Source organism: Myotis lucifugus, unplaced genomic scaffold (genome assembly GCF_000147115.1).
Source record: "Myotis lucifugus unplaced genomic scaffold, Myoluc2.0 scaffold_87, whole genome shotgun sequence".
NCBI lineage: Eukaryota > Metazoa > Chordata > Mammalia > Chiroptera > Vespertilionidae > Myotis > Myotis lucifugus.
Genome location: NW_005871135.1, coordinates 2,955,159 through 2,979,361, shown reverse-complemented (window position 1 = coordinate 2,979,361; position 24,203 = coordinate 2,955,159). Strand labels below are relative to the sequence as shown.

General features: G+C 49.2%; 1 protein-coding gene across 6 annotated transcripts in view; it reads left to right on the top strand.

Annotated features, from left to right (window-relative positions):
• The window catches only part of CDK5RAP2 (CDK5 regulatory subunit associated protein 2), a 157,200-nt gene extending 134,723 nt beyond the window's left edge, over positions 1 to 22,477 (top strand). For 2 of the 6 annotated variants that reach the window (XM_014457880.2, XM_023755931.1), the window contains 11 exons: positions 234 to 353; positions 2,402 to 2,518; positions 4,719 to 4,908; positions 5,855 to 5,976; positions 7,005 to 7,229; positions 8,137 to 8,214; positions 9,154 to 9,419; positions 11,112 to 11,255; positions 17,900 to 18,026; positions 21,961 to 22,007; positions 22,386 to 22,477. In XM_014457880.2, coding sequence (XP_014313366.1) covers positions 234 to 353; positions 2,402 to 2,518; positions 4,719 to 4,908; positions 5,855 to 5,976; positions 7,005 to 7,229; positions 8,137 to 8,214; positions 9,154 to 9,419; positions 11,112 to 11,255; positions 17,900 to 18,026; positions 21,961 to 22,007; positions 22,386 to 22,442 — 1,493 coding nt within the window. In that variant the 3' untranslated portion in view covers positions 22,443 to 22,477. Of the gene's footprint in view, positions 1 to 233; positions 354 to 2,401; positions 2,519 to 4,718; positions 4,909 to 5,854; positions 5,977 to 7,004; positions 7,230 to 8,136; positions 8,215 to 9,153; positions 9,420 to 11,111; positions 11,256 to 17,899; positions 18,027 to 21,960; positions 22,042 to 22,385 lie in introns of all 6 variants that reach the window. The other 4 variants (XM_023755934.1, XM_023755933.1, XM_023755935.1 and 1 more) reach the window with 3 other exon arrangements.
• Positions 22,478 to 24,203: the final 1,726 nt, after the last annotated feature.

Genomic DNA, 24,203 nt, shown 5'->3' with positions numbered 1-24,203 from the left:
TCCATGCAATGTACAATATCTCTCTCGTGGAGGGCTGCAGAGAATCGTTACAGAACTGTGTCTGTGGGCTGTGGGCATCAGCTCAGCCTCCCCCTGCTAGGAAGGAATTGCCAGTTGCTGACTATCTTAGCACAGCCAGTGCCATTGGAATTTCAAGATCACTGCATAGTCTAGAATTACTCACTTTGCTAGGGGCTTCAGACCGTAAATAAAAACTGTCCTTCTTCCTGTAGACCTACTAATGGAACATATACAGGAAATTCGAAGTTTGAGGCAACGTTTAGAAGAATCTATTAAGACAAATGAGAAGCTACGGAGACAGTTGGAACGGCAAGGGCTTGAGTTTGATCAAGGTAAGAAGGACCTTCCCAAGCCAGCCCAGTCTGTGCGTGTTCATTGCCTGGATCAGCATTCTGTGCACTGGGAAGAGCATCGGACTCGTGGCCAGAGAGGTTTCAGTTCAAACCCTGACTCTGCTGCTTACCTCCAGGGTGCCCTCACTTAACCTTGCTGACTTTCAGTTTTAGTCACTTTTCTATAAAATGGGGATAGTAATTTTCATTTTATCCTGTTGTGATGAGAATTACATGAGCTAACTTAAGTAGAGAGCCCCACAGCCCCTTACGTAGTAGTCACTTGATAAATGTTACTTTCCCAGCCATTGGAGAAGTCTGCCAGCGCCCCAGACGCCTTGAATTGTGGTTGGCTCCTCATTTGCCTTTGGAAGCTGTACAGAAATAGATAGGTATTTTAAAACCAAAAAAGCAGTATTTTGTCTTTTTAATAATGGATTATAAAAATATTAGCATTTTAGCAGTCTAGTAAATCTCACATGCTAATCAAAAAGTCACCAATAATGCTGCATAGCCACACTTAGCTCTGAATGGGATATTTTTCCATGAAGAATCTTTAAATATTTTTCCATAGGTAAGATATTCTTATGATTCAAAAATTGATGCCTCCATTCTGTACCCATCAGTCCTATTATCCCTTCTCTGCTCCCATTTCTGCTAGTTTTCTTCTGTGTTCTTAAACAGTGTTTGTTTTTTTAAATGTAAATCCAAATATATATTCTTATTCCATTTCTCTCTTACCCTGAAGGTATAGAATACTTTGTATCATTATTCTGTCCCATCTTTTTCTTCAAACAATACATTTTGGACATCTTTTCTTCTTGCTCCAAGGACTGTGTCCTCATTTCGTGAAGAATGTGTCTGAGAGCAGCTTTGTGCCCCAGGAAAGTGGGAGATTGTTTGGGCCGGACTACCTGGTGTGGATCCCAGAGCTTCTGTTGATTAGTTTGTGGCTTTGGGCAAATCTCCCCAGCTCTCCCCATCTTAATTATCTTATAAGAGTCACAGATTAAATGAGGCAGTGTTATGAATGGGGCCTTGCTTAAGCTCCTCTCAATAAATGGTGGTTTTCTTCATCATTACAGTTTTATTTTATTTATTGTGTAACTTTACCAGTTTAACTTTGCAGCGCTCTGCAAAGGGTGGGGATGCTGATGTCATTCCATTTTTGGAGATGAGATGACGAAGCTCTGCATCTTTATCAGAGATGTACTCAGTGGTAGCTCGCTGAGCTTGCTGCGGCTGGCACAGAGCTCCTTAACTTGAATCTTTGGACCCTAGTCCAGTTCTCATTACTCTCCAGCCTGTCGCAGTCAGAAGGACATCTTTCCAGAGTACTGTGCGTGCTGCTGTTTGGTTCCAAATGGTGTTCTCTCTCTCTCTCTCTCTCTCTCTCTCTCTCTCTCTCTCTCTCTCTCTCTCTCTCTCTCTCTCTCTCTCTCTCTCCCTTCCCACCTGCATCCAGCATCCCCAGGGAAATTTATTAATCTGAGTTATTAGTCACATCAAACACAAGAAAGAAATACACGCCTGGGCCCTTCACGTTCGCTCTTGGTAATGCCCGAATTAGATTCATTCTGTTTTACATTTCCCTAGCAAATCCAATTATAGAATTATTTGGGGGCTCAAATGGCCACCAGCTATAATGGAGCAGGCAATTGCTCTGGAGAGTAATTCACTTTGACAGGAAGGTTTACAAAAAGGCATTCATAAAGTATTCACGCTGGTGGAAAGACATGCTGTTCTCACCATGTTGTCACAGCCGCCGAGAGACAAAGAAATAAACGTGACTGCGCCTCCCCCTGCTGCCAAGTGTTCACCTTGGGAGCAGGTTTGAGAAAGGCATGGCTCCTGTAATGCTGAGGATGTGGGGGAGCCCCTCTTGTCTCCTCTTTCAAGCTCACTCTTATCTCCCTTTGGGCTCTGGTAGCACCATATATAGTTCACAGAGTGATTTTCTTATGTTTCCTCATTATTTAAAGCTGTTTTCTAGAAACTTCTCTACTGACCTTGAGACTGCATAAATCACTATATTTTTGTTTTTATAGGTTCTTCAAACAGTTTTGCTTGTGGTTCAGAGCTGCATAATTCTCTGACATCAGAAATTCGTTTCCTGAGGAAGCAGAACCAGGCCCTCAATACAGTGCTTGCCAGAGGATCCAGAGGTAAGACTTAAAGGGGTCTCCTGCAGCCTGGAGCCCCACCGCCTTCTGTGGCATGGGAAGAATGCAGGCACTGCCCTCGGAGCAATCTAGGCTCACCTCCCGTGGCTCTGTGGCTTTGGGTGGGTCACTTAACCTTTCTGAATCTCTCTATTCTTTGCTGTACCAGGAAAACAGGAATACCTCACAGGGCTGTAGTGACAATTAAATACTGTAAAGCCCTCAGCTCAGTAAATGTTGCTTTTTGCCCTTGTTACACATCCCCTCTATCCAGCCACCTCTCATCTGTCTTAGTTCCCAGTGGGAGAGAGAAGGCCTGGGAGTATATTACTGCCACATCTCAATCAGAGGTTTCCCACTGTCAGGAAAGTTTTCCCAGTATTTCTTATAAAGATCCCTTCTCTTAATTCCTTCTGTTTGGAGCTTAGTCCCCCAAGAGCTTTCACTCACATTACCTCTTAATACTTAAAATGTTTCTGGAATGATATGTCATTAGTCCTGTTTCACAGGTAAGAGACAGGCCTAAGGAATTGACTGAACCGTGGTCACAGAGCTCGAAGGTGGTGGAGCTGAAACTTGGGCCAGTTTATTTCACTTTCCCTAGAGGTTATTCATGCTGATTTTGTTTGAGATGAAATTCGGGCTTCTGCAGATCATTCATTCACTCAGCAAACATTCCTGGCTCCAGTTCTATGTCAGGGCCTGTGTGGATGCTGTTACAGAAATGAATTGAGAACCTTTCCCTCGTGGTCTGATGGGAGACACAGCAGGCCAGTCTGTGGACTAGCCACGATGCAGGCAGACTCGGAGCTACAGGATCCTGGAGACAGCATCCTGGCCAGGGAAAGCTGGTCTTCAGAAGCAGAGTCTAGAGCAGTGGTTCTCAACCTTCCTAATGCAGCGACCCTTTAATACAGTTCCTCATGTTGTGGTGACCCCAAACCATAAAATTATTTTTGTTGCTACTTCATAACTGTAATTTTGCTACTGTTATGAATCATAATGTAAATATCTGATATGCAGGATGTATTTTCATTGTTACAAATTGAACATAATTAAAGCATAGTGATTAATCACAAAAACAATATGTAATTATATATGTGTTTTCCGATGGTCTTAGGCAACCCCTGTGAAAGGGTCGTTTGACCACCAAAGGGGTCTTGACCCACAGGTTGAGAACCGCTGGTCTAGAGGATAAGTAGGAATTAACCAAGGTGCCTCCGGTTTAGAGGAGCAGGGCCTTTTCAGTAGAAGAAGGAGAGCGGAAACAGGCCTAGCGGTTAGAGATGGGGCGAGTACAGACCACTTGGGAATTACACGAGGCTGAGTGTGGCCGGGGTTGGGGGCAGGAGCACACTTGCTGGAGAAATCACGTGTCATAGGTAAGAGTGGAATCAGAAAACCCGGTCTGAGTCTTGGCTCTGCCACTTACTGACTGTGTGATCTTGGGAAAGTCTTAACCTCTTTGCTCCTTATTTTCCTGTCTGGGAAACGGGAGAATGCTAGTACCTTCCTTGGAGGTTTGCTGTGAAGAGTACATAACATGATACATGTGAAGATCTTAATGTGATGCCTGCAGATGGCTGGTACAGCACTGCCAGCAGCCTGCACTGTGGAGCGCTGGGGAAGCCCTGTGCATGCAGTCCCTGGGTAATCCTCACACTGGCTTGCCTCAGTCTAATTTCTACCCACTGTTTGCTCTGTGAAGGCAAAGTCACTGAGCAGAAAGAGCACTGCCGCTGGGCCCGAGGTGTGTCTTCCTCCTCAGGAGAGGGCTGTCCTCAGGGCTGAGGAGTGGATGGGTCCCAGGCCGCCATCGGCACAGCCCTGCTGGCCTGGTGGGAGGCTTGCATACTTTTCCAACACCCAGGGCCAGGATTTGGGGCCTGTTTCTTGCCTCTGTCTAATTTCTACCCACTGTTTGCTCTGTGAAGGCAAAGTCACTAGGTTTGCACAGCCCATTATTTAATAGAAAATTAAACAGGCCCATTTCATCCCAGTGACGTTTAATCTGCAGCCGTGGTGTTGACAGATTTATCTGCCCACAATGCATAAGATAATTGGAGTGCCAGAATCATAAATGCCAGATTAAATCTCATTCTCTTTTGTATTCTTGGAGTGCTCGAACTCAAGTGCTGTATTTGCGTAATAAGGTTGGAAAAAACAAATGGGGTCTCTTCTCAGTGGCGCATTTTGTTTGCAGATAAACAGAAGGAGAATGAAAAATTACGAGAGTCCCTCTCCAGGAAGACTGCGAACCTTGAGCGGCTCCAGCGGGAGCTTGCCTGTGTGAAGGGGGAGAAGGAAAGGCTGCAGCAGGAGGCGGGCCAGAGGGAGCAGCACAACCAGCAGCTGCGCCAGGAGCTCTGTGCCAGCCGCAGCGAGCTCAGCAGGTAGTCAGGCACCCCTGGCCTGGCGGCTGTGTGGGCGTCGGGTACTGGGCAGTGGCCACGGGACGGCATGCCAGCCCCTGCCCTAGTGCACAGGGACTGCAGACAGTATGACAGTAAACATCCAAACACGTAATATGTCATGTGGGAATACAACATATGGAGAGAGGTCTTCGCAGTAAGCAGGATGGGCCCTGGGGGCTGATTGTGGCAGGGCGGGTCAGGGAAGCCTCTGCCAAGGTGCCATTCGGGCAGTGAGGTGTGAACTCTGCGGATATCTGGTGGAAGATCACTGTGGGAGGGAAGGGTACGGGCGGAGGGAAGGGTATGGGTGGAGGCAGGGCGTCCTTGGCCCCTGCTGGGCAGAGCAGGGAGGCAGTGCAGCTGAGGGGAGAGGCTGTGGTACGGGGGAGGGCAGAGGTGGCTAGAGGCTGGATCACATAGGACCTTGTCACGTGGTCAAGACTTTGGTTTTTACTCTGAGTGACAGGAAGCTGGGGAGATTCTGCGTAGAGGGGCCGCATGAGTCTGACTTAGATTTTAAAGGGATGAGCCAACTGCTCTTTGCTGTTTCCCCTTGGACTCTGTCTTGTCCCCATGTTTCCAGTCTCTCCTGTCGGCAGCGTGAGTGCCTTGTTCTTGTAGAGTGACTGACGTCACCCGGGGTGGGATGTGGTCTTTTCCATCCTGGCTCCTCTTCGGGCTGTGCCCCCTGGGCTTCACTTCCTCACGTCTGAGTGGAGGATTAGATAGCAGGTTCCTTTCTGTGTCTGTGAAGATTACGTGAGATAATGTATGGAAAAGGCTGGGCTGTGACTGCAATTCTGAACCACGCTTGTCACTCTGGTCCCCTCTCTCCCAGCTGAGGGTGGACTTGGCTGCCTGTGGGGTCCAGCTGAGTCACTCTAAGTTAGAATAACCTCTCCTCCCCGGTGCTGGGCCTTCGCAGGGTGCAGGAGGGGTTGAAATGGAGGCAGGAGCTGCTCTCACAGAACAACAGGCTGCTGCAGTCCCTGCGAGTGGAGCTGAAGGTGTATGAGAAGCTGGATGCGCAGCACGGGATTCCCAGAGGTACGGGCGCTGGTCCGGGCTTTCTCGGCTTGGGCTCTGTGTCTTGGGCTGTCATCACACCCGAGCTCACCTGGATGGTAGGTGTATTTCAAAGCAAGCTCTCTGGCCCACTCTTCCTCTGAAGGAGCCGCAGGACTCACGGAAGGACGGAGGCTCAGGAGTCAGGCCGCTGACGTGTGGATTTTCACCGCCTTGCTCCCCGCTCTGTGGCTCTCGTCAGTGTGTCTCACCCCTTGGGGCCTGTTTCTTCCTCTGTAAAGCGTGCTCACTGATACCTGTTCTGTAGAGTTGTTGAGAACATTATAGGAGGTCATTTATTAAATGCACCCTAACACAGTATGTAGCACATAGTAGGCACTTAAGATACGGTTTTTACTACAATTTTCTTGCTACTATGTGTTTTCTTTTTGCTCATTCATTCAGCGAGTATTTAGGGAGCACCCACTCCACAGTGGCCATTGCTCCAGAGGTGGTCGTTGGCCCTGGTCCTCTCTATATCCTGAGAGAGACTCCAGATCAGAGCGACTCGACTGTAAACTCAGATGTTTTAGAATCAATTTTGAGGTGTGGTGGGGTTTTTTTAAAACTAATTTTCCAGATGGTTTCTCCCTATTGAAAATTTATCTAGAAAAGGGTCACAGCTTTTATTTTCTCTTCGAGTTGCTTTTCTTATTCTTGCTGTTGTGCCTTTTTAAATATACTGTGGCTCTTAAAATCAGCCCCTTTCATTCTATAATTCCACCCAAATAGATTTTATTACTACTAGACATAATTTCGGGGTTTGGTGTGCAATTTGCTATGCTTTTATGGCCAGAAGTGAAAATTAATTTCCAGCTCTTATTTAGCCTGTGGAATAGCAGCAATTAGGCCTGCCAATATTTTTGTTTTTAAAGTCAAGTTGTTATTTTAAATTGTACTAGGTTCTTAGGAAGGGGAGGGTGATGGTGGCGGGTTTAAAACGCGAGCGCTTTTGATGGCTGACCCTTTGGTGGAAGAAGGTGTCGAGGCTTCTCCTGCACATGTTTCAGAGTCCAGAGGAGAGATGTCGGGAGAAGGCTGGAAGGGGCAGGACCCGCTCGGTGACCTGCATGACCTCCTGACCGAGATCCAGGCTCTGCGGGCACAGCTGGAAAGGAGCATCGATACCAACAGCACGCTGCAGGGCAGGCTCGAGGAGCAGCTGGGGCAGGGCGGGAGGAAGGCACTCCAAACCCTGCCCGTGCCTGAGCAGCCCCTTCCACCAGACAAACACGGTACTGCTCCCGCCTCTCCTCCCTGTTAGAGAAGGCAGCCCTGTGTGTCTGTGCAGGACACGCACGCACCTGATGCTGCCCTTGCTCACAGAGGTGTCTTTCCGGTGACAGCAGACATGCTCTACCCTGGGAGCCAGGGGACCTGACCACTAATTAGCTGCCACCTTTGGCAAAATAGTGTAAGCTCTGTCTGGAGCCTCCTGGTTCTCAGGGAGTGGGGTTTGGGCTGCCAGCTGCCCTCATTGCCTCCCATCCATCTAGTCCTGCCCACGTCCCTCCACTGCTGAACATCCCTTTTAGTCCTCCTTATTGCCTTTAAAAGAGAATTTAAGCCTCTTATCCTGACTGTCAATGCTTTTCACGACCTGACGGGCATCCTAGTAGGTTTGAAAACTGGTTCTGCGTTGCATTTGCTTGTGTTGCAGATCATCTTGTATAGCATCTGATTGATTTTGCCTCCTTACATTGTTTCAGAAATGCGTCACCTCCCAAATCCTTATTTGGGTCACTCTTCTCTCTTGCTTGAGTTACTGCGGCAGCCTCCAGGCTCACTCCTCCAGTCCAAAGTGCAGATCTCGCTGCACACTGCCCTGCCTCACTCCTGGGAGAGAGAGAGAGAGAGAGAGAGAGAGAGAAAGAGAGATCGGTTGCCCTTGAACGTACCCTGACTGGGAATCAAACCTGCAACCTTTTGGTGTACAGGATGATGCTGCAACCACCTGAACCACCCAGCGGGGCAGCCTGCTCATTCTTGTCCGGTGTCTGCACAGGGCTTGGCAGGAGAGAGCCAGTGAGCTTATGAAGGAATGCTTATGTGTCCGATACTTCACCATATTCTCTTTCAGTTCTGTCTGTGAGACAAAACATTTAACAGCTCATTTTCCTTCTCTTATTTTGCATTTTGTAGATGGCGACAGATGTCCTGTGGCAACTGATAATTCCTGTGATCTGCGTGACTCCGCCCCACCTGTGCGCCCGAGATCAGGTACAAAGCCGACATCTGGGTTGACTACAGCAGGGTCGGATTTGCCAGAGGACTTTTTATTTTTATTTTATTTTTTAATATTTTTATTGATTTCAGAGAGGAAGGGAGAGGGAGAGATAGAAACATCAATGATGAGAGGAAATCATTGATCGGCTGCCTCCTGCACGCCCCCTGCTGGGGATCAAGCTCACAACCCTGGCATGTGCTCTTGATCGGATTTGAACCTGGGACCCAAACCGGCAAGAGCAGGACTTTTAAATTGAAGAAAAGGATGTCCCTGGTCTTAGCTTAAGAGGGTGTTTGGCAGGATTTGGGTTTCGTGTTGTCAGCATCTCTAGCTGGTGATCTTCTCCAAGCCAGTTAATTGGTGCCTTGGTATTACCAACCTCAGTGACAGCATTGGGTCTCTTGATTAGTGTGGGACACCTCGAGTGGATTTCAGGTCCTGGAGCAGCCAGACTCAGTGGGCTCTGTCCGGCCTTATCCCTCTGCCCTCATGCTCTCATACAGAGGGTCACATTCCTGCAGACACGCTCCCACTTTCCTCCTTTTCCAGACCGCCCTTGTCCCACTCTCTGCCACTCACCACGAATGCAAACTTCACTGGTGTCCCAGCCAGAATTTTTAACTCTGAGCCCTGGCTCTTCGTCGTTGTGCTTTTCCACCTCCCATGTGTCTGTTCTGATTAGACCATGGGCTCCTGGAGTGCAGGCACTGGCTTGACTCATCTGTGTGAATCGGGGTCTTTGCAGAGTGGGTGCCTGACCTGCTAAGTGTTGGTTGAATGGAATTGAGCTTCTCCCACAAGATGAATAAGCCCGGTGTGGGGTAATGTACAGACTGAGGGCCGCTCTCAGCCCCCCTAGCTGGTTGAATGCAGCTCATGGAACGCAGGGTGCTGCCCCCAATAGATCTGACATCTTCCCTCTCATTCTGTAGCATCAGAGAGTCCTCCACTCTCTAGAAATGACATGGACTCCCTCTCCTGTGACAGTGGCAACTCGGCCACCAGCGCCTTGAGTATGTCTCGCCTGGTCCCGGGCCACCACTTGTGGGCCAGCAAGAGTGGCAGCCACATCCTGGGCTTGATTGAGGACTATGAGGCCCTGTGCACACAGGTTGGCCAGGGCCAGAAGCTCCTTGCCGAGATGGACATTCAAATCCAGGAGGCACCCAGCCCCTCAAGTCGAGAGCTGGAAACAAAGGTAACCTAACCTGTGACAGAGCTGGGAGGGAGACTGATGCTCAGGAGGGGCAGGCATGGACGTGTCGGCTGAGGGCGCTGGAAGGCAAGGGGCACACGTGACCTCACTGAGGCCCTGGGACGAGGAACTTGGAAGTGTAACCACGCGAGCTGAGAGGTCAGGTCCCCTTGGGGGCTTCTGTTGTTTTCTGTGGGAGGGACACTTGCCGAGGCTGGTGCCCTGCATTATTGCCATCGCTTACTGGGACCTGCCCTAGGACTGCTTCTGTCTGTCCAGTCTTCCGGCCATCCTCCCGTCCTTCAGTCCTCCCAGACTGGACCCAGCTTCCGTGGGTCACATTTCTAGTCCCTCTTCTCAGGTCCTTACTGCGGACATTGGAGCCCCCTGCTTTCTGATACCTTTTTGCCTTTTAGTTTCGTTTTGTTTTACTACCATATTGTAAAAGTCAGCTTCGCGTCTTACGTTTCACTAGATAATGAGCTCCAGGAGAGCGGGTAGTGTCTGCTTTGCCCAACACTGTTACCCATTCCCTAGCTCGGCCTGGCATGGCATAGCTGCGTGGCAAATATTTGTTGAATGAATTAATCAATCTTAATAAGGTTATTCTTTTCTGATTATAAATTTTGTAAAAATTAGAAACTAGAAAAGCATAAAAGGAAAACATAAAAATACCACATGGTGCTTAACACTTGAAATTTTGATAAATATACTTTTAGTTCATTCATAAAGCTTAATTAAACTGACTCCAGCACATATGAATTTTGTATTTTGACTTTCAGTTCACATTATACTAACATTTTTCCTATCTCATTCAGTGTAATTTCTAGAACTTGACTTTTAATGGCTGAAAAATAAGCTAACCTTTGGGTGTACCACCATTGATTTACTCTTACAGCTGGCTGATGGGTATCTCAGCTGTGATGATCCTTATAAATAGGTCTCTGGTCATGTCTTTGACTGGTTCCTTAGGGATGAACTTCCCAACGTGGAATTACCTGTTCGAAGGCTGTGAACTCTTGTGGTATCTCTTGCTACATCACTTTCCAAAATTATTGCTATCTCACTGCACCTTTGTCTGCACTGAGTGTTTTTATTTATAAGTTTGTGTCCTTTTTTTGCCAATTTGATAGCTAAAAGGGGAGTGTGGTGTTTTATTTTACATTTATTTGATAGTGAAGACAGTGCCCTTTCAATTTGTTTTTAAATTTATTTTGTTTTCCCCTCCTGATTCATGTTCTTTGCTTTCCCATGCCCTCGTCATCCCCCAGTTTGAGTTTGCTTCTGCCAGCAGAGAGGGTGAGAGACTGCACTGGCAGCAAGCAGAGCCGTTCAGCGGGTGGCTGAGGCAGGAGTGTTCGTGTTGCATTACGTGCTGTTGGCGTCATTTGCCTTCCCGAGAGGCAGTGAGAGTGGTCCGACCATGCACCCTCTTCTTGGAATAGTAAATATAGTTAATGCAGGTGGTTATTAATCATGGTTATTGATTGGGCTAAATTCACCACCGAATTCTCTCATAATCTATAATTCACCCGTCTTTAAGAACGATAAATTGGTGTCGTCTGGCACCAGGCTCTTGCTCAGCATGTGGAGTGTGAGCCCTGCGGTCTGGAGATTTATGCCGTCCATTAAAGCTGGCTTGTCCATAATCTTTTTCAAGGCTGCATGTAACAACCTTCTCATCCCCCCATGCAGGGTCTCCACCCGGCGCCTCTGAGCAGGTTTGTCACCAGCGTGAGCAGAGCCAAGCTGATCCTGGAAGAGGCCGCGAGGTTACTGACGCTTCTCTGGAGAGTCTCACTCCCCACGGATGGCCAGTGCACACTCCACTGTGAACAGGTGGGTGGTGACACAGGATGCAGAGGCTCAGGGGTGCCACTACAGGTGTGTCCCAGTCTCCAGCACGTCCCACCAGGACCTGGCTCACAGCAGTTGGGCGCTCAGTGTGGGGACTGTCAGAGGGCGGGGAAGGCATTGTGCCAGGCACCGAGCTGGTGCTCCCAGTGTGTTCCTCATCCACCACCACCCTGCTGCCCTAACCCGGCCCTGTCCTCACTCCCAGGACATATTTGTTGAGGGAGATGCTGTTTGCATCATACACATGAGGAAACAGGCTCGGGGAGTGAGGCCCATACTCAAGGTTACAGAGCTGGTTTGAAAGCACAAGTGTCTGAATCCAAAGGATGAACTTGTTTTATGGGCTGTAGGTCCCAGCTTGATCCGTGGCCCAGCTCCTTCCCTTCTTCTAAGAGTCTTTCAGTTCAGATGCCTCTTCTGGGCCTGCTGGTGCCTTTGTTAGTTTTCAGCATTGTATTAAGTTGGCCGTATTCAAGTTTGTTTTAACCATTTAGGACAGCGGTTCTCAACCTGTGGGTCGCGATCCCTTTGGGGGTCGAACGACCCTTTCACAGGGGTCACCTAAGACCATCAGAAAACACATATATAATTACATATTGTTTTTGTGATTAATCACTATGCTTTAATTATGTTCAATTTATAACAATGAAAATACATCCTGCATATCAGATATTTACATTATGATTCATAACAGTAGCAAAATTACAGTTATGAAGTAGCAACGAAAATAATTTTATGGTTGGGGGTCACCACAACATGAGGAACTGTATTAAAGGGTCGTGGCATTAGGAAGGTTGAGAACCACTGATTTAGGAACTGCTCTTTTGAATCAGTGAAAATCATCTATATTATAAAAGGCCAGTGGCCGTAATGCCATAATGACCAAACGACCGGTCACCAGGAGGTGCATTGATGGGTCTCGCAGCACGGCGGGTCTGGGGTCTCACGTGGTTTTGTGCACTGGGCCTCTAGTTTACTATGAAACCATTGACACTTCCCTTAAAAGCTCAACTTTATAGACACTTGAATGTGACTAAATTAAGAACTGTTGATCCCACGCCCATCCTCATCTCATGTCTCATGGGCACTACTCAGGAGTCAGGTGGGCAGAAGTGGTCCCAGGGTTTTGTCTGTGGGAAACGTGTTGCGACAGGTGAGCGCCCACTCTGCTGACCAGAGAAACCTCCTGGAAGCAGGGGTGCGCAGGTTGAGGAGGCATTAGAACTCTGCCTGGTGGCCTGAGAGATGTGTCCCCCTGTACTTGTCTAACCTATACATTCTTGCCGAAGGCAGCAGGAAGGCAGAGGGAATTTTACAATCCATGTCAATACGTGTCTAATTAAGCCCCTTTGATGGCTCTCGGGTCTGTCAGAAGTGGCGGTGAAGCTGCTTGAAGGGTCTGTGGAGCCTGTCCTAAGACTTCCCTCTTGGGACCCTGGTGGGAAGTTTGGGTGCACTGAGCGTGGGAACCAGTCCTGGTGCAGGAAATCCTGCTTTGCCCTCTTGTAGCTGGCGGGGCCCGAGTGGAAGATGGAATGTTGGAGGGAAGAAGGCCCATTGGGTTCCAGGCCCCCTTTGACCTTTCCTTTTCTTCTAACCCATTGTGCTCTCTTCCCTCTGAGGCTTAGACACAGATGCTCTGCCTCCTAACCCTGCCTCCCTCCCAGCTGCTGGCTCCTCACCTCTCCCATCTCCGCTTAAATGTTACGTCAAGGTCAGAAAGGGCTCCCTGTTCACTCAGCATAGCTTTCGTTTCATTATAGCCCTTATCACAAATTATAATTACATATTCATTTGTTTAATGACTGCCTCCTGCTCTTTTCCACGAGGGACAAAGTCTAAGTTGTTCATATTTTTAAACGAATGAATAATTTTCTCTCATACTATCAAACTAGTATTTGCCCATATGATTTTAGAGCATAACGTGTCTGAAACAGTTTACCCTCAATGCAACATTTTTGTCCTCAGTACATGGTAATGCCTGTGAAATAGAATGCAGTCCTTGTTCCGCGCGCGTGTGTGAAGATAAACTATGCTCACATTGATCTCCCCACTAGCAAATCAGTCTAGGGACTGATCAGCACTTGTGATGATTCGCCCCATCTTTCCGAGTCTTTCTCCGGGAATTGATGATGCTCACTTTAGCATCATAGAATTTTAGAACCACAAAAAGGACCTTGGAGATGCTCCAATATGGTTGCTGGTGTACGCAGACCCCCTGTGTAGTGTTAAATTGCCTCCAGCCACTTTTCTGTCCCTGTCCATGTTTCGTACAGTGCCTTTTTCTTGGTGTGAAATGTGTGTAAATCAGATTTCCAAGTTGTCACCAGCAACCCCAATGGCTTTTTACTACCTGGTGTTTTCTCTGAGTGTCATTAATTTGCCTTTTGCATTTAATACATCATCCTCTGCAGTTCCAGGACTGCTCTGGAAAGTGTGATCATATACTTCAGTTTGTCTAAGAAAGTTGTGAGGAGGGGTACAAATATATACATATATCTATTTATAAAAAAATTTTAATGGATAAATAATAACAGGTTACTTGTAGGGGGTGGGAAGGAAGAGGATGGATGGGCAGGATAGAAGGTAACTTTCTCTGAATAGAACTTGTTTTGTAAATCTGACTTTGAAACTGTATAAATGCTTTACATAATTATAAATAAAGGTAAATCAAAATGAGAAAAAAGCAGTTTCTAAGAATTCATAGGAAGATGAAACCAACAAACCTTAGTGTCTATAGTACTGAAGGCATGATCACACAGAGAGGAAACACTTCAGTGACTAAAACAGCAATTTGGCTGCACGGAAAGAACTGCAAAAAGTTTTAAACTGTTCTCATTGATCAAGTTATTAGTAATAATATTGATATTGATGTTATAAAACTATTATATTTCTATTATAGGATAAAACAAATAACTATGTTGAGTTTTTTACTGTCAGGGAAGAGATTAAATAAAATAAAAATCAAAGAAGTAAAAATCCTGCAATCCATAATTTAAATTGGAAATATCAGTATGGACTCATGTGTATTTGCTATAGTTCTCTCTAATTAAAAGGCTTTAAGAGTGTCCAAAACAGAACCAGCGAGCACCTCTAGTGCCAGATTGTGGTTTCTAAGTACCTTTCCTACTGCTAGGAACTAGGAGTCCTTGGAGAAAGGGCTTGAGTCTAGGTCTGGGGCAGGAAATGTGCAAGATGAGCTTAGAACATCTTCTCACCCTAGGAAAAACGAGGAGGGGGAGTGAAGGTTGCAGGTTTGTGGTGATTCGTAAAGTGTGGGTTCTTGAGCAGCATGAGCACATCTGGAAACCAGGTGCAAAGGCAAACTTGGGGGCCTCGTCCCAGAGCCTCTGAATCAGAAAGTCTGGGTGTGCGCTCTCGCGTTCTGTTTTCACAGGTCCTGTTGCTGTGAGAACCACTGGAGTAAAAGAAATTTAAGAGACACATCAGTAAAATGCAAAATGTGTTTATTTGTATTCCAATTTAATTAGAATCAAACCAGTTATTCAAAAAATAAAATTATGATGCAATCAGGGAAATGTGTCTACTGGCATGTTTAGTAATAGGAGGCAGTTATTGTCACTGCTTTAGATGTGGTAATTATATTGTGTTTTCCTAAAGAATCTTTTTCTTCTAAAGCTATAAACCAAAATATTTTATGGATGAAATATGATCGGCTCCTAGGATTGATTTTAGAAACAACTTTAGGGTGAGGATGGGCAGGGTGACACAGTGTTGGCCATGATTTGATAATGACGGAAGCTGGGAGGGAACATTGGTGCTTCATTGTCCTATTCTTTCTACTTTTGTCAATGTTTGAGAATTTTCATCATGAAAAAGAAAGCAAACACGACACAACAGAACCATCCCGGCCCCGCAGCCAGGTGGGCGCTCAGGAGTAAGTCTGAGGCCCCCTAGGAGGGTGTGGTGTTGGCGGCCAGCTCAGCCTGGTGGCCTTGGGGAAGGGTTGCTCTGTGGCAGGCTCTCTGCTCTACACTCGGCATCTCACTTCATCCCTCGCAGTAGACTTTAGAAAGTGAGGGATTATTTCCATTATCTGGAAGTAAAGACTGAAGCCCCCTTGCTCCATCACCATCTGGAAGGGACTGAGCTGGGCTTTGGACCCCTGCTGTTTACCAAGGTGTATTTATCCTATAAAAATGAAGATTTTAGATGGGAGGAACAGCAGGCACTATCTGAATTCTGTATTTTAAGTGCTGGGTAGAATATGTACCGAGTGTTTGAGAGTGCAGGTGAAATTAACCCCCACTTGGCGGATGGTCCTCTGGGCCAGGCGCTGATGGTCAGGAAGAAGTGAGTTCTGCCCTCAGCGAGCTGGTCCAGGGGGGAAGCAAACAATGTCCCTGCTCTCCTCACCTCTGAAAAGTCAGGATGGTGCCCAGTGGGTCAGACTCTCCTAATACTTTCATATCCCTTTCTAAGATCTAAGCATTAAAATGTGAAGGGAAGCACCGGGCACGGTGGGCACCCAAAGGAGCAGAAACCAGCCTAGACTCCTGGGGAGAGTCTCAGGGAAAGCTCCCTGGAGGAGGTGATGCCTGAGTTGACTTTAGGAAGAGAAAGGGGCTGGCCAGGCAGGGGTGAAGCAGTCCTCCTGTCTCCTGGCAGCGCCTCAATGAGGCTCTCTATTGCAGTGTGATGGATGGGTTCTAGATGGATGGGGTGGGGATCCTCCCTATTTTACAGACGTGGGAGGAACTGAGGCTCTGAATATGGATAGAATGACTGTCCTGAAAGGTGTGGCCCTTGAAGCCGTGACCAGAACACGGGTCGTTGTGGGCTCTTAGCATGAGGAAGAGAATCAAAGAAAAGCTAATATTTAAATTAGAATGTTTTGGAAGAACAGTTGAAGTCCTTGTAGCTGACACAGTTGTTTAATCATAAAAGTAGGTTAAAGCAGGGAATCAAAAAATGATACATACCTTAAACATTTTAGGTTAACTTAAAACAGTTAAATGTACGTTCATTTGCCATTCTTTTGATGTAGGGCCAGAGCCTTTCCTTTGAATATGGGTCTGCTGTTCGGAGTTCTACATTTCCTTTCTTTCATAAATTACATCCATAATGTATGTCTGTCACTTCCAATTTCTGTTTCTTTAAGATGAAGAAAAAATGTAGACACATGAAAAGCAGTTTGAATGTAGAATTCATCTAGACCATGTTCCTCCCACAACTTTTACAGTTGATGCACCCACACCTCATTTGCCAGAAATGGGTTTTTAGTGAGTTGCCTTTACCAAGTCTTTCCTGAAGTAGTTTTCATACAACCAGGTCTTTTCACACACATATTTCACAGGGTTACTTAACACTTAATTAAACCACACACAGTAAGTCCTCGCTTAACGTCATCAATAGGTTCTGTGACTTTTAAGCGAAATGACATATAAGGAAATCCATTTTACCAGGGACTAATTGATACAACAAGGGTTAAGTGCCTGCGGCATCTCATCAACGTAATAAGGAAATGATGTTGAATGAAAACGACCTTATTCGAGGACCTGCTGTAACTGATTACAGTAAAACTGCCATAAATAAGTTGGAAACGAACTAAAGTGACTCTATAAGCTAAGAGCCCAGCGTTTCCCCTCTTGGGGACACCTCTTGGGGACAGAGGTGTCTCGATGTAGGGGAGAGTGGTCTGTGCCAGGGCACCTTACAGCCGGGGTTTTAGGAGGAAGGGGGTGTGCTAACACTCTGCACGAGCCAGGTGGAGGCTCGCTAAGAGGGCCTGCGTGGTGTGCCCTGTTCCCTTCAGAGGACGGCCCTTCACCTCTGAAAAATCCAGATAGGTGCCCTAATGGGTCAGGCTCTCCTAATAATACTTTCATGTCTCTTTTTAAGATTTAAGCATTACATTTTTAAAAAATTAGCATTGTAGTTTTTGTTTAAAAAGTCAATCAATTCTGATAAATTTTTAAAATGAAACAAAACATTCCAAATCACATTTCTCGGGGATAATCGTTATTGACATTTTGATGACATTTCTATGTCACCAGTATTTTTGTAGACGTCTTGATGTACCCATCTGTGAATGTAGATGTATGTAATCGGTTTTATGGAACAGGAATGCCTAATATACAATAGCTGTTCTGGGCTCTTTGTCACTAATTACTATCATCTTTCAATGTCAATAAGTAGAGTTCTACAACATCATTTTTAATAGCTGCAGAATTATTCCGCTGTGTGTGAGCACCATGATTTATTATCTCTAGACCCTACCAATCAGTTTGTTTTTTCCTGCTATGAACAATGCTGAGATGAACATCTCTGAACACAGGCATCTTCTTGTGCTTATATTACTCCTTGTGGGTAAATGCCAAAGGGTAGAATTGCTGGCTCAGAGGGGTAAGCACGTTTTATAATTTGGCAAATCTTGCCAGGTCATTGTTCCACCTGGGCACAGCCCCTCGGCGTGCTTCCCCACACCTCACCTTCGCTGGGTTTGGCCTGTTTTTGCCAACCTGACCACAGAAAAGGGCTTCTAGTTTTTATCGAATACCTTTGTAGGTGAGGTGGAGCATCTTTATATGTGGTTTTGTAACTCTGCCCATGTGATATGATGTTGGATACCCTGTGTTCATTTTTCCAATGGCTCTCCTCTTTAGACTGGAGAAATGAAGGCTGAGATCACCAAACTGAACAAAAAATTATTTGATCAAGAAAAGAAGTTGCAACACACCATGAAGCTTTTGCAGCTGAGCAAACACCAGGAAAAAGTCATCTTTGATCAGTGTAAGTGAACGGTCGGGGGCGGCGCCATGTCCACTTCCTGCCTCTGGGGACTAAAAAGCCAGCCCTGGACCACCCTCTTTGGAGGCCAGACCGTTTGTCATCACACCTCCTATTTGTGGGTTTCCTTTCATATTTCATCCTTCCTGACTCACACAGACAAATGCATTCACCCCACAGACTGTGGAGAGGCACTCTGTGCCAGGGACAGTCACCTCACTGTGAGGCGGTGTGTGGCATGTGCTTTGATAGGGACATGTGCGGGGTCCTAGGGAGCACTGAGGTGGGAGTGGAGCGGGTGCCACCATGCCCTGGGAGCTGAGTCTGCAAGGAGGAGTAGGCATTGGTCAGGTAGAAACGGAACCGTGTAGACAAAGGCAGGGAGGAAAGAAGAAGGCTTTGTATGTGAGAAACCACCAGCACATCATGTTGCTGGACTAAGAGCTGTAAGTGGCCAGTTGAGGCAGGAGGGGTCAGGGGGACCAAGACTGTGTTGCCAAAGGCCTTGGGTCAGTGATGGCGAACCTATGACATGCGTGTCAGAGGTGACACGCGAACTCATTTGTTTTGGTTGATTTTCTTTGTTAAATGGCATTTAAATATATAAAATAAATATAAAAAATATAAGTCTTTGTTTTACTATGGTTGCAAATATCAAAAAATTTTTTTACTATGACGGCATCAGAGTTAAGTTAGGGTTTTTCAAAATGCTGACACACTGAGCTCAAAAGGTTCGCCATTACTGCCTTAGGTGGCAGGCTCAGGTGTCTCACATTCAGAGCAGAGCATGGCCCTGTCACATCTGTGTGCAGGGCAGGCTGGTGAGGAGGAGCCAGGCAGACGAGAAGGACGCCTGTGCCGGGCAATGGGCATCCAGAGGCAGGGATGGGGTTGAGAACCAATTTTTGAGACAGATACAAGGTCAAGGTCACAGAGGTAAAACCACTTTGTGAGGTCAGCCCCAGCCCCCACCTGGGAGCTTCAGGTTATTGGGAGCCGCCCCCGAGTTCCTTCCGGTGTGCCAGGCTGTCTGCCTGTCACCGCCCTGTCTTAGCAGAACTGCTGACCATGGCACTTTCCTGTCCTCGCTGCCTGTGCACTCTCTTATCACAGGCCAGCATTTCTGGGGCATTTCTGAGAAGCACAGGACATGGATTATTGTCACATAAGAGTTCTCCTTAGCCCGTGGGAGCTTTCTGAAAACAGACGGTGAGACTGAACTGCAGGAGAGAGCTGCTTAGTCGCTAGCCAGCACCAGTTCCTGCTCCATGCCCCGTGCCAGGCTCGGGGACAGCAGTGAGTGAGACAGTTCTTGCCAGGTGGAGCTTTGCCTGAATGGGGAGACACAGAAATGAGCTGCAGAATGAGGGACCTGCATCCCAGGCAGCCTGAGAGGGGCTTCAAGGCTCTGGACCAGTTGGGTCTTGTCACAAAGGGCCTTGTGGGCCGGACTCAGAATGAGCAGCAGGGACTGACTGGTTCACTGTGTGTGGGAAGGTCCGTGGCTGAGCATGGAGGGGCTGGAAGTGGGGACACCTCTTCCGGGGCCGTGGCAGTCGCCCAGGCAGGCAGTGGAGAGGCCTGATGGGGCTGGCACAGGGCCATGGAGGAGAGGGGGTGGCTTTGAAAGATTAAGGCAGTAGCCCTGGTAGTGGTGGGTGTCTGTGAGGTTCTGGCCCAGGGTTCATGTCACTGGTAGAGAAAAGGAGCGCTGGAGGGGACCTGGGGGGACGGTGCCAGTGTGGTTTTGTCTGAGGTGGGCCTGCTGGAGCAGCAAGGGGGCGGGGCAGGAAGAGGTGCTTCTGTTCGGCCCCCAAGTCCAGGCAAAGTCGGAACTCGCCCTATGGGCATCTCTCCTCGGCAGCCCTGAGCAGTCACAGGGCACATCAGGTCAGCCCTGCTGCAGGCGAGGGGATCTTGGAAGTGGGCAGTAGGTGCACGGTGAGTGACCGTGCAGACCCAAAGGGCAGATCCAGCCCCCACGTCCAAGGTCGGTGCCTGGAATCACTAGTAAGCACAGGCTAGGTCTCCGCTCTCCTGTGTGACCTGGGGTATGTGGCTTTAACTCTCTGAACTTCAGACTCATCATCTCTGATTGGAGACAATTACACCAAAGGACTCAGACTGGCCAGATGGCCCAAGTTCTAAACACAACTTTATAAAAGTGCTTCGGTTTCCTCATCTATCGCATCGATGGTAACAATGCCTAAACTTCATTATACTCTTTCTGGATAGAGCAGAAGCTCAACAAACGTTAGTTCTCTGCCTCTCTTTCCAGTAGGTCGGACTGTATCCCATGTATGGGGGTGGTGAACCATTAATAGTGTGAAAAACCTAAGTGTGTCATGGTAGCTCCCATGCTAAGGTGGTGTCCCCCATCTCTGTCTCCAAGGCCTGGCACAGCGGGGGCTCAGCTCAGTGCCGGGGGAGGGGCTTGCCTGAGTCCACACCACTGGTGGCAGGCCCTGGACTGTGGCTGCCCCTGGCCAGGCTCGGCAGCTCATCCCGACGAATCGGGTCCTTGGAAGTGGCTCAAACCCTGCCAGCCCTGCAGGGCTGCTTCTGGCTGTGAGTGGCTGTGTGCAAGTGTCCCCTCCTGCCCCTTCTCCCCATGGCGACTGGAGGAGCGAGGCCCAAGGTGGTCCCTGCCGGGATGCTGAGCACTACATCTCCTCCCAGAGTCTACAGGGGAAAGGAAGGAGGGGGGTCACCGTGAGACCCCAGGACCCCACCACTCCCTCGCCATGTCACCTGGAGTCACCCACTTCCCTCCCAGCCTCTGAGACAGGAGTCCCTGCTGCTCAGGGTTGGTGTATTCACCAGGTCACAGTTGTCACCAGCGAGACACCGCTGGGGTTGGCGTCTTCTTGCCAGCCTCTGCTGATGCAGAGGAGCCCTGTTGCGAGTAACAGGCCTGGCTCCAGTCCGTCCTCACACTGGGAGTCTGGACTTGGGCCGCGCCCTTACCGCTCTGTCCTGGGCTTCTGATGCAGCGAGATTTCCGCGCTCCGGGAGGTGGGCAGTGCTGTTCAGATGTGGGAGTCCCTTCCCGGCGAGCCTCAGCTCGTCCCCGGGGAGTCTTGTTCTTCAACATCACGACCTTATTTTAACCTCCAGGGCCGTGACACTTACTTGTTGGTGACTCTCAGGAGAGGTATGATCTCTCTCCAGAAAGATGCATCTGTCCACACACATGTCAAGATCTACACTTAGTTTCTGGGGATTTGGGCCATTCCAAAGCACACCCCTGGACCCAGGGTAGAACTCCCTGGGTTGGAGCCCGGGATGGGCGAGGGCACCTCTGAAGTCTGCCCATACACAGCTCAGTGCTGGGTCTGGGGGCACCTCTGCAGCCGTCCCACCCACCCCTCCTGTCCTGGCAGAGCGTGACTTGCTCAGGGAACCACGTCGGGTTCCTCTGCCAGCTACAGGGCAGCTCAGGAGGGAAAGTGCCAGCGCTCTTCCTCCCTGGTCATTGGCGCCTGCTCGGTGCTGCTGGTACACGTTTGACTACAAAATTGCCCTCCACCCTGGGCTTGGCCTTCACACAGGGGCTTGCTTCAGTGGGCACACCCCCTTCCAGAAGCCAGGGTATGCAGGATGCTAGTCAGGATGCAGGATGCTGCCCTGCCCTGGCCCCTCCTGGGCCTGTGGAGGTGAGCCCTGGGCGTACCTGAGCATCAGCTGGCCTTTCGGAGCCTTGGTTTTGTCTGGAACGAGGCATGGCACCTCTGCTCCACCTCCGTGTCGCTGTGAGGTTGGGGCTCAGCACGGTATCTTGAACAGGTGTCTGGTCCACCCTCTCTGATGATTATTTGGTCCGGGGTATCACCTTCACACCTCTCTCTGGCCTGGGCGCTCAGGCTTGTCTGAACTATTTGGGGTTCAGAGGGCTCCTCCCTGAACCTAACCCTCCCGTTCTCCGCTCTCTCCGCAGTGCTCATCACCCACAAGGTCCTTCGGAAGGCCCGAGGAAACCTGGAGGTAACGCCCTGCAGCTCCTCCCGCGGAAAGCCAGGTGGGCGGGCGGGGCAGGGCAGGCAGTGACCTCTGAACAACGAAGGTGAACCAGGGCACGTGCCCTCCACACACAGGAGCACAGGACTTGCCTCTCATCTGCCGCGGCCTCAGTGGCTCTGATTACCAACTGGCTGCGGTTTTCACCAGGGAGAGACAGTGCCTCGTGCCTGGCGCACAGTGGGCGCTTGGGAAGTAGTTTTTGAATGAATGTTTGTAAATACGATCGCGTTGTCATTTGGTAGTTTCAGCATCACAGGGTTCCCGTTAACTCTGTCCCGTTAACTCTGTTCCCTCGGACACCCTCCTTCGCTCCTAAGCTTCTCCTGTTTTCCTCTCTTCCAGCTGAGGCCTGGGGGCGCCCACCCAGGACCGTGCAGCCCCAGCAGGCCGGGCTCCTGAGAGCATGCAGACAATAAAGCTTGCGGTTCCCACAGTCTCCTTGTCACAGGCGTGGTTCCTACTTACCGAGGAAAAGAGCTGTCTGCTCAAAGGAAATCTGTTTTTCCTTTTAATGTTTTCTGTCCTGAAGTTGGTTTAGGGGTTGTTGTCAAACAAGGTTCCCATGCTGTGCAGGCCTCGGCGTCCGGGCGTCCCTGTGCCCTGTGCCACCCGATTCACTTAGTGCTCAGCCAGCCCTGCAGGGTGACGGTTCACATGAAATGATTCGTTTCAACTTGGTGATGCGGTGACTGTGTGTGGAGCTCAAAGCCCAGGTCCCCCACACCCAAGGGGGACAGGCTGGGTTCAGGAGTGGCCCTCAGATGTTGCTAAGCTCTCTGCCGATTCCAGCCAGGTGTCCAGAGAGGAATGATGCCACATGGCATGGCCGGGGCACCTGCACCTGGTGCCTGCACCTGGCATGGACTCGGCGATGCACAGAGACACCCTCGAGTAGCCCGCTGAGGTGGTGCCGTTCCCACTGGAACTGACCAGGGGGTTGTGGTGGGGACTTGGCAGTGCAGTGTCCCCACAGTGACCCTGGTCTTTCAACCCCACTGCCTGCGGCATCTGCTATAGCCCTGTCACTGGCTTTCCTGTTAAATTGTCCTCCACCTTTGCCCTGAGCTTCGTAATGTACCTGAGACATACACAGGGTGGGGCAGGTGAGCCTCCAGACTGGCCATTTGGCCCTGAGCGGTGCTAACAGCCGCTCTGCTTTTCTGCCCCGCAGCCCTGCCCACCACCTCGGTGCCTTCCAAAGCCCTCCCCGGTGGGGTGGCCGAGTGATGTTTCGGCTCCATCACTCAGTTCAGTACCGTCCTTAGTCCATGACCTCAGTGGTGGAGTGGCGGGCGGTCAAGATCGGGCCAGTCTTCCCAGCACAGCCAAGCGACTTGTCCAAGGCTCGTACCTTCCAGGTGAAGCTGGGCATGATCCCTCCTGTGCTCTCTGCTGCTGCCCCTGCAGCTCCCCGGACACGACGGTGACGAGGTGATGTGATTGCATCGGTTGCAGGCACAGGGATGGAGGAGCAGGAGCCAGGCTGGGAATCGGGGAGCCGGCCTCATTCTGGCCTGGGCCCCCACTTCTCTGCCTGTTTCCCATCAGGTGAGGGGCGGGGCGGGTGAGCAGGAAGGACCCTCTCTGCTTGGGTTCCTGCCATCTGAGCTCTCATGAGAAGTGTTTGCACAGGTGTACCTTAGTACATCCAGCGTGTGAGAACTCAGGTTCAGGCATAAAGTAACGTGGCAGCTCCTTTTCCAAGAAGTCACACAACTGGATTCCTTAGCGGGAGCTCTGATCTGTGGCCGGGACAGCTCTGTGTGGTTCTGTGGAGGGAGCAGGAGGCCTGGCTCATAGTCCCAAGTCACAGCCCTGTCACCAGTCTCTACGTCTGTAAGTGGCAACCTCCCTTCTGCCCAGTGTGATCACAGTGTGGGAGCCTCAAGATTTGAAAGTAGCCAACCGAGCCCTTTCCTAAAAGTAATGACCCTCATTCAGTGTCTCAGTGCTTGGTCTCTAGGACGCTTTCAAAGCACTATTTTAAGTTACAAGTGGTTGGTGAGCACAAATGCAGGTGTGTAAGTGTTGAGGGGGGCGGACAGGACAAAGGTTAGAACTCAGGTGGGGCTTAGAGGTCAGACGCAGGTTCAGATGTACGTACAGGGGCAATTGTGTGTATATTGCCTGGCATGTGGTCAGTGCACAGGCCCGGGAGCT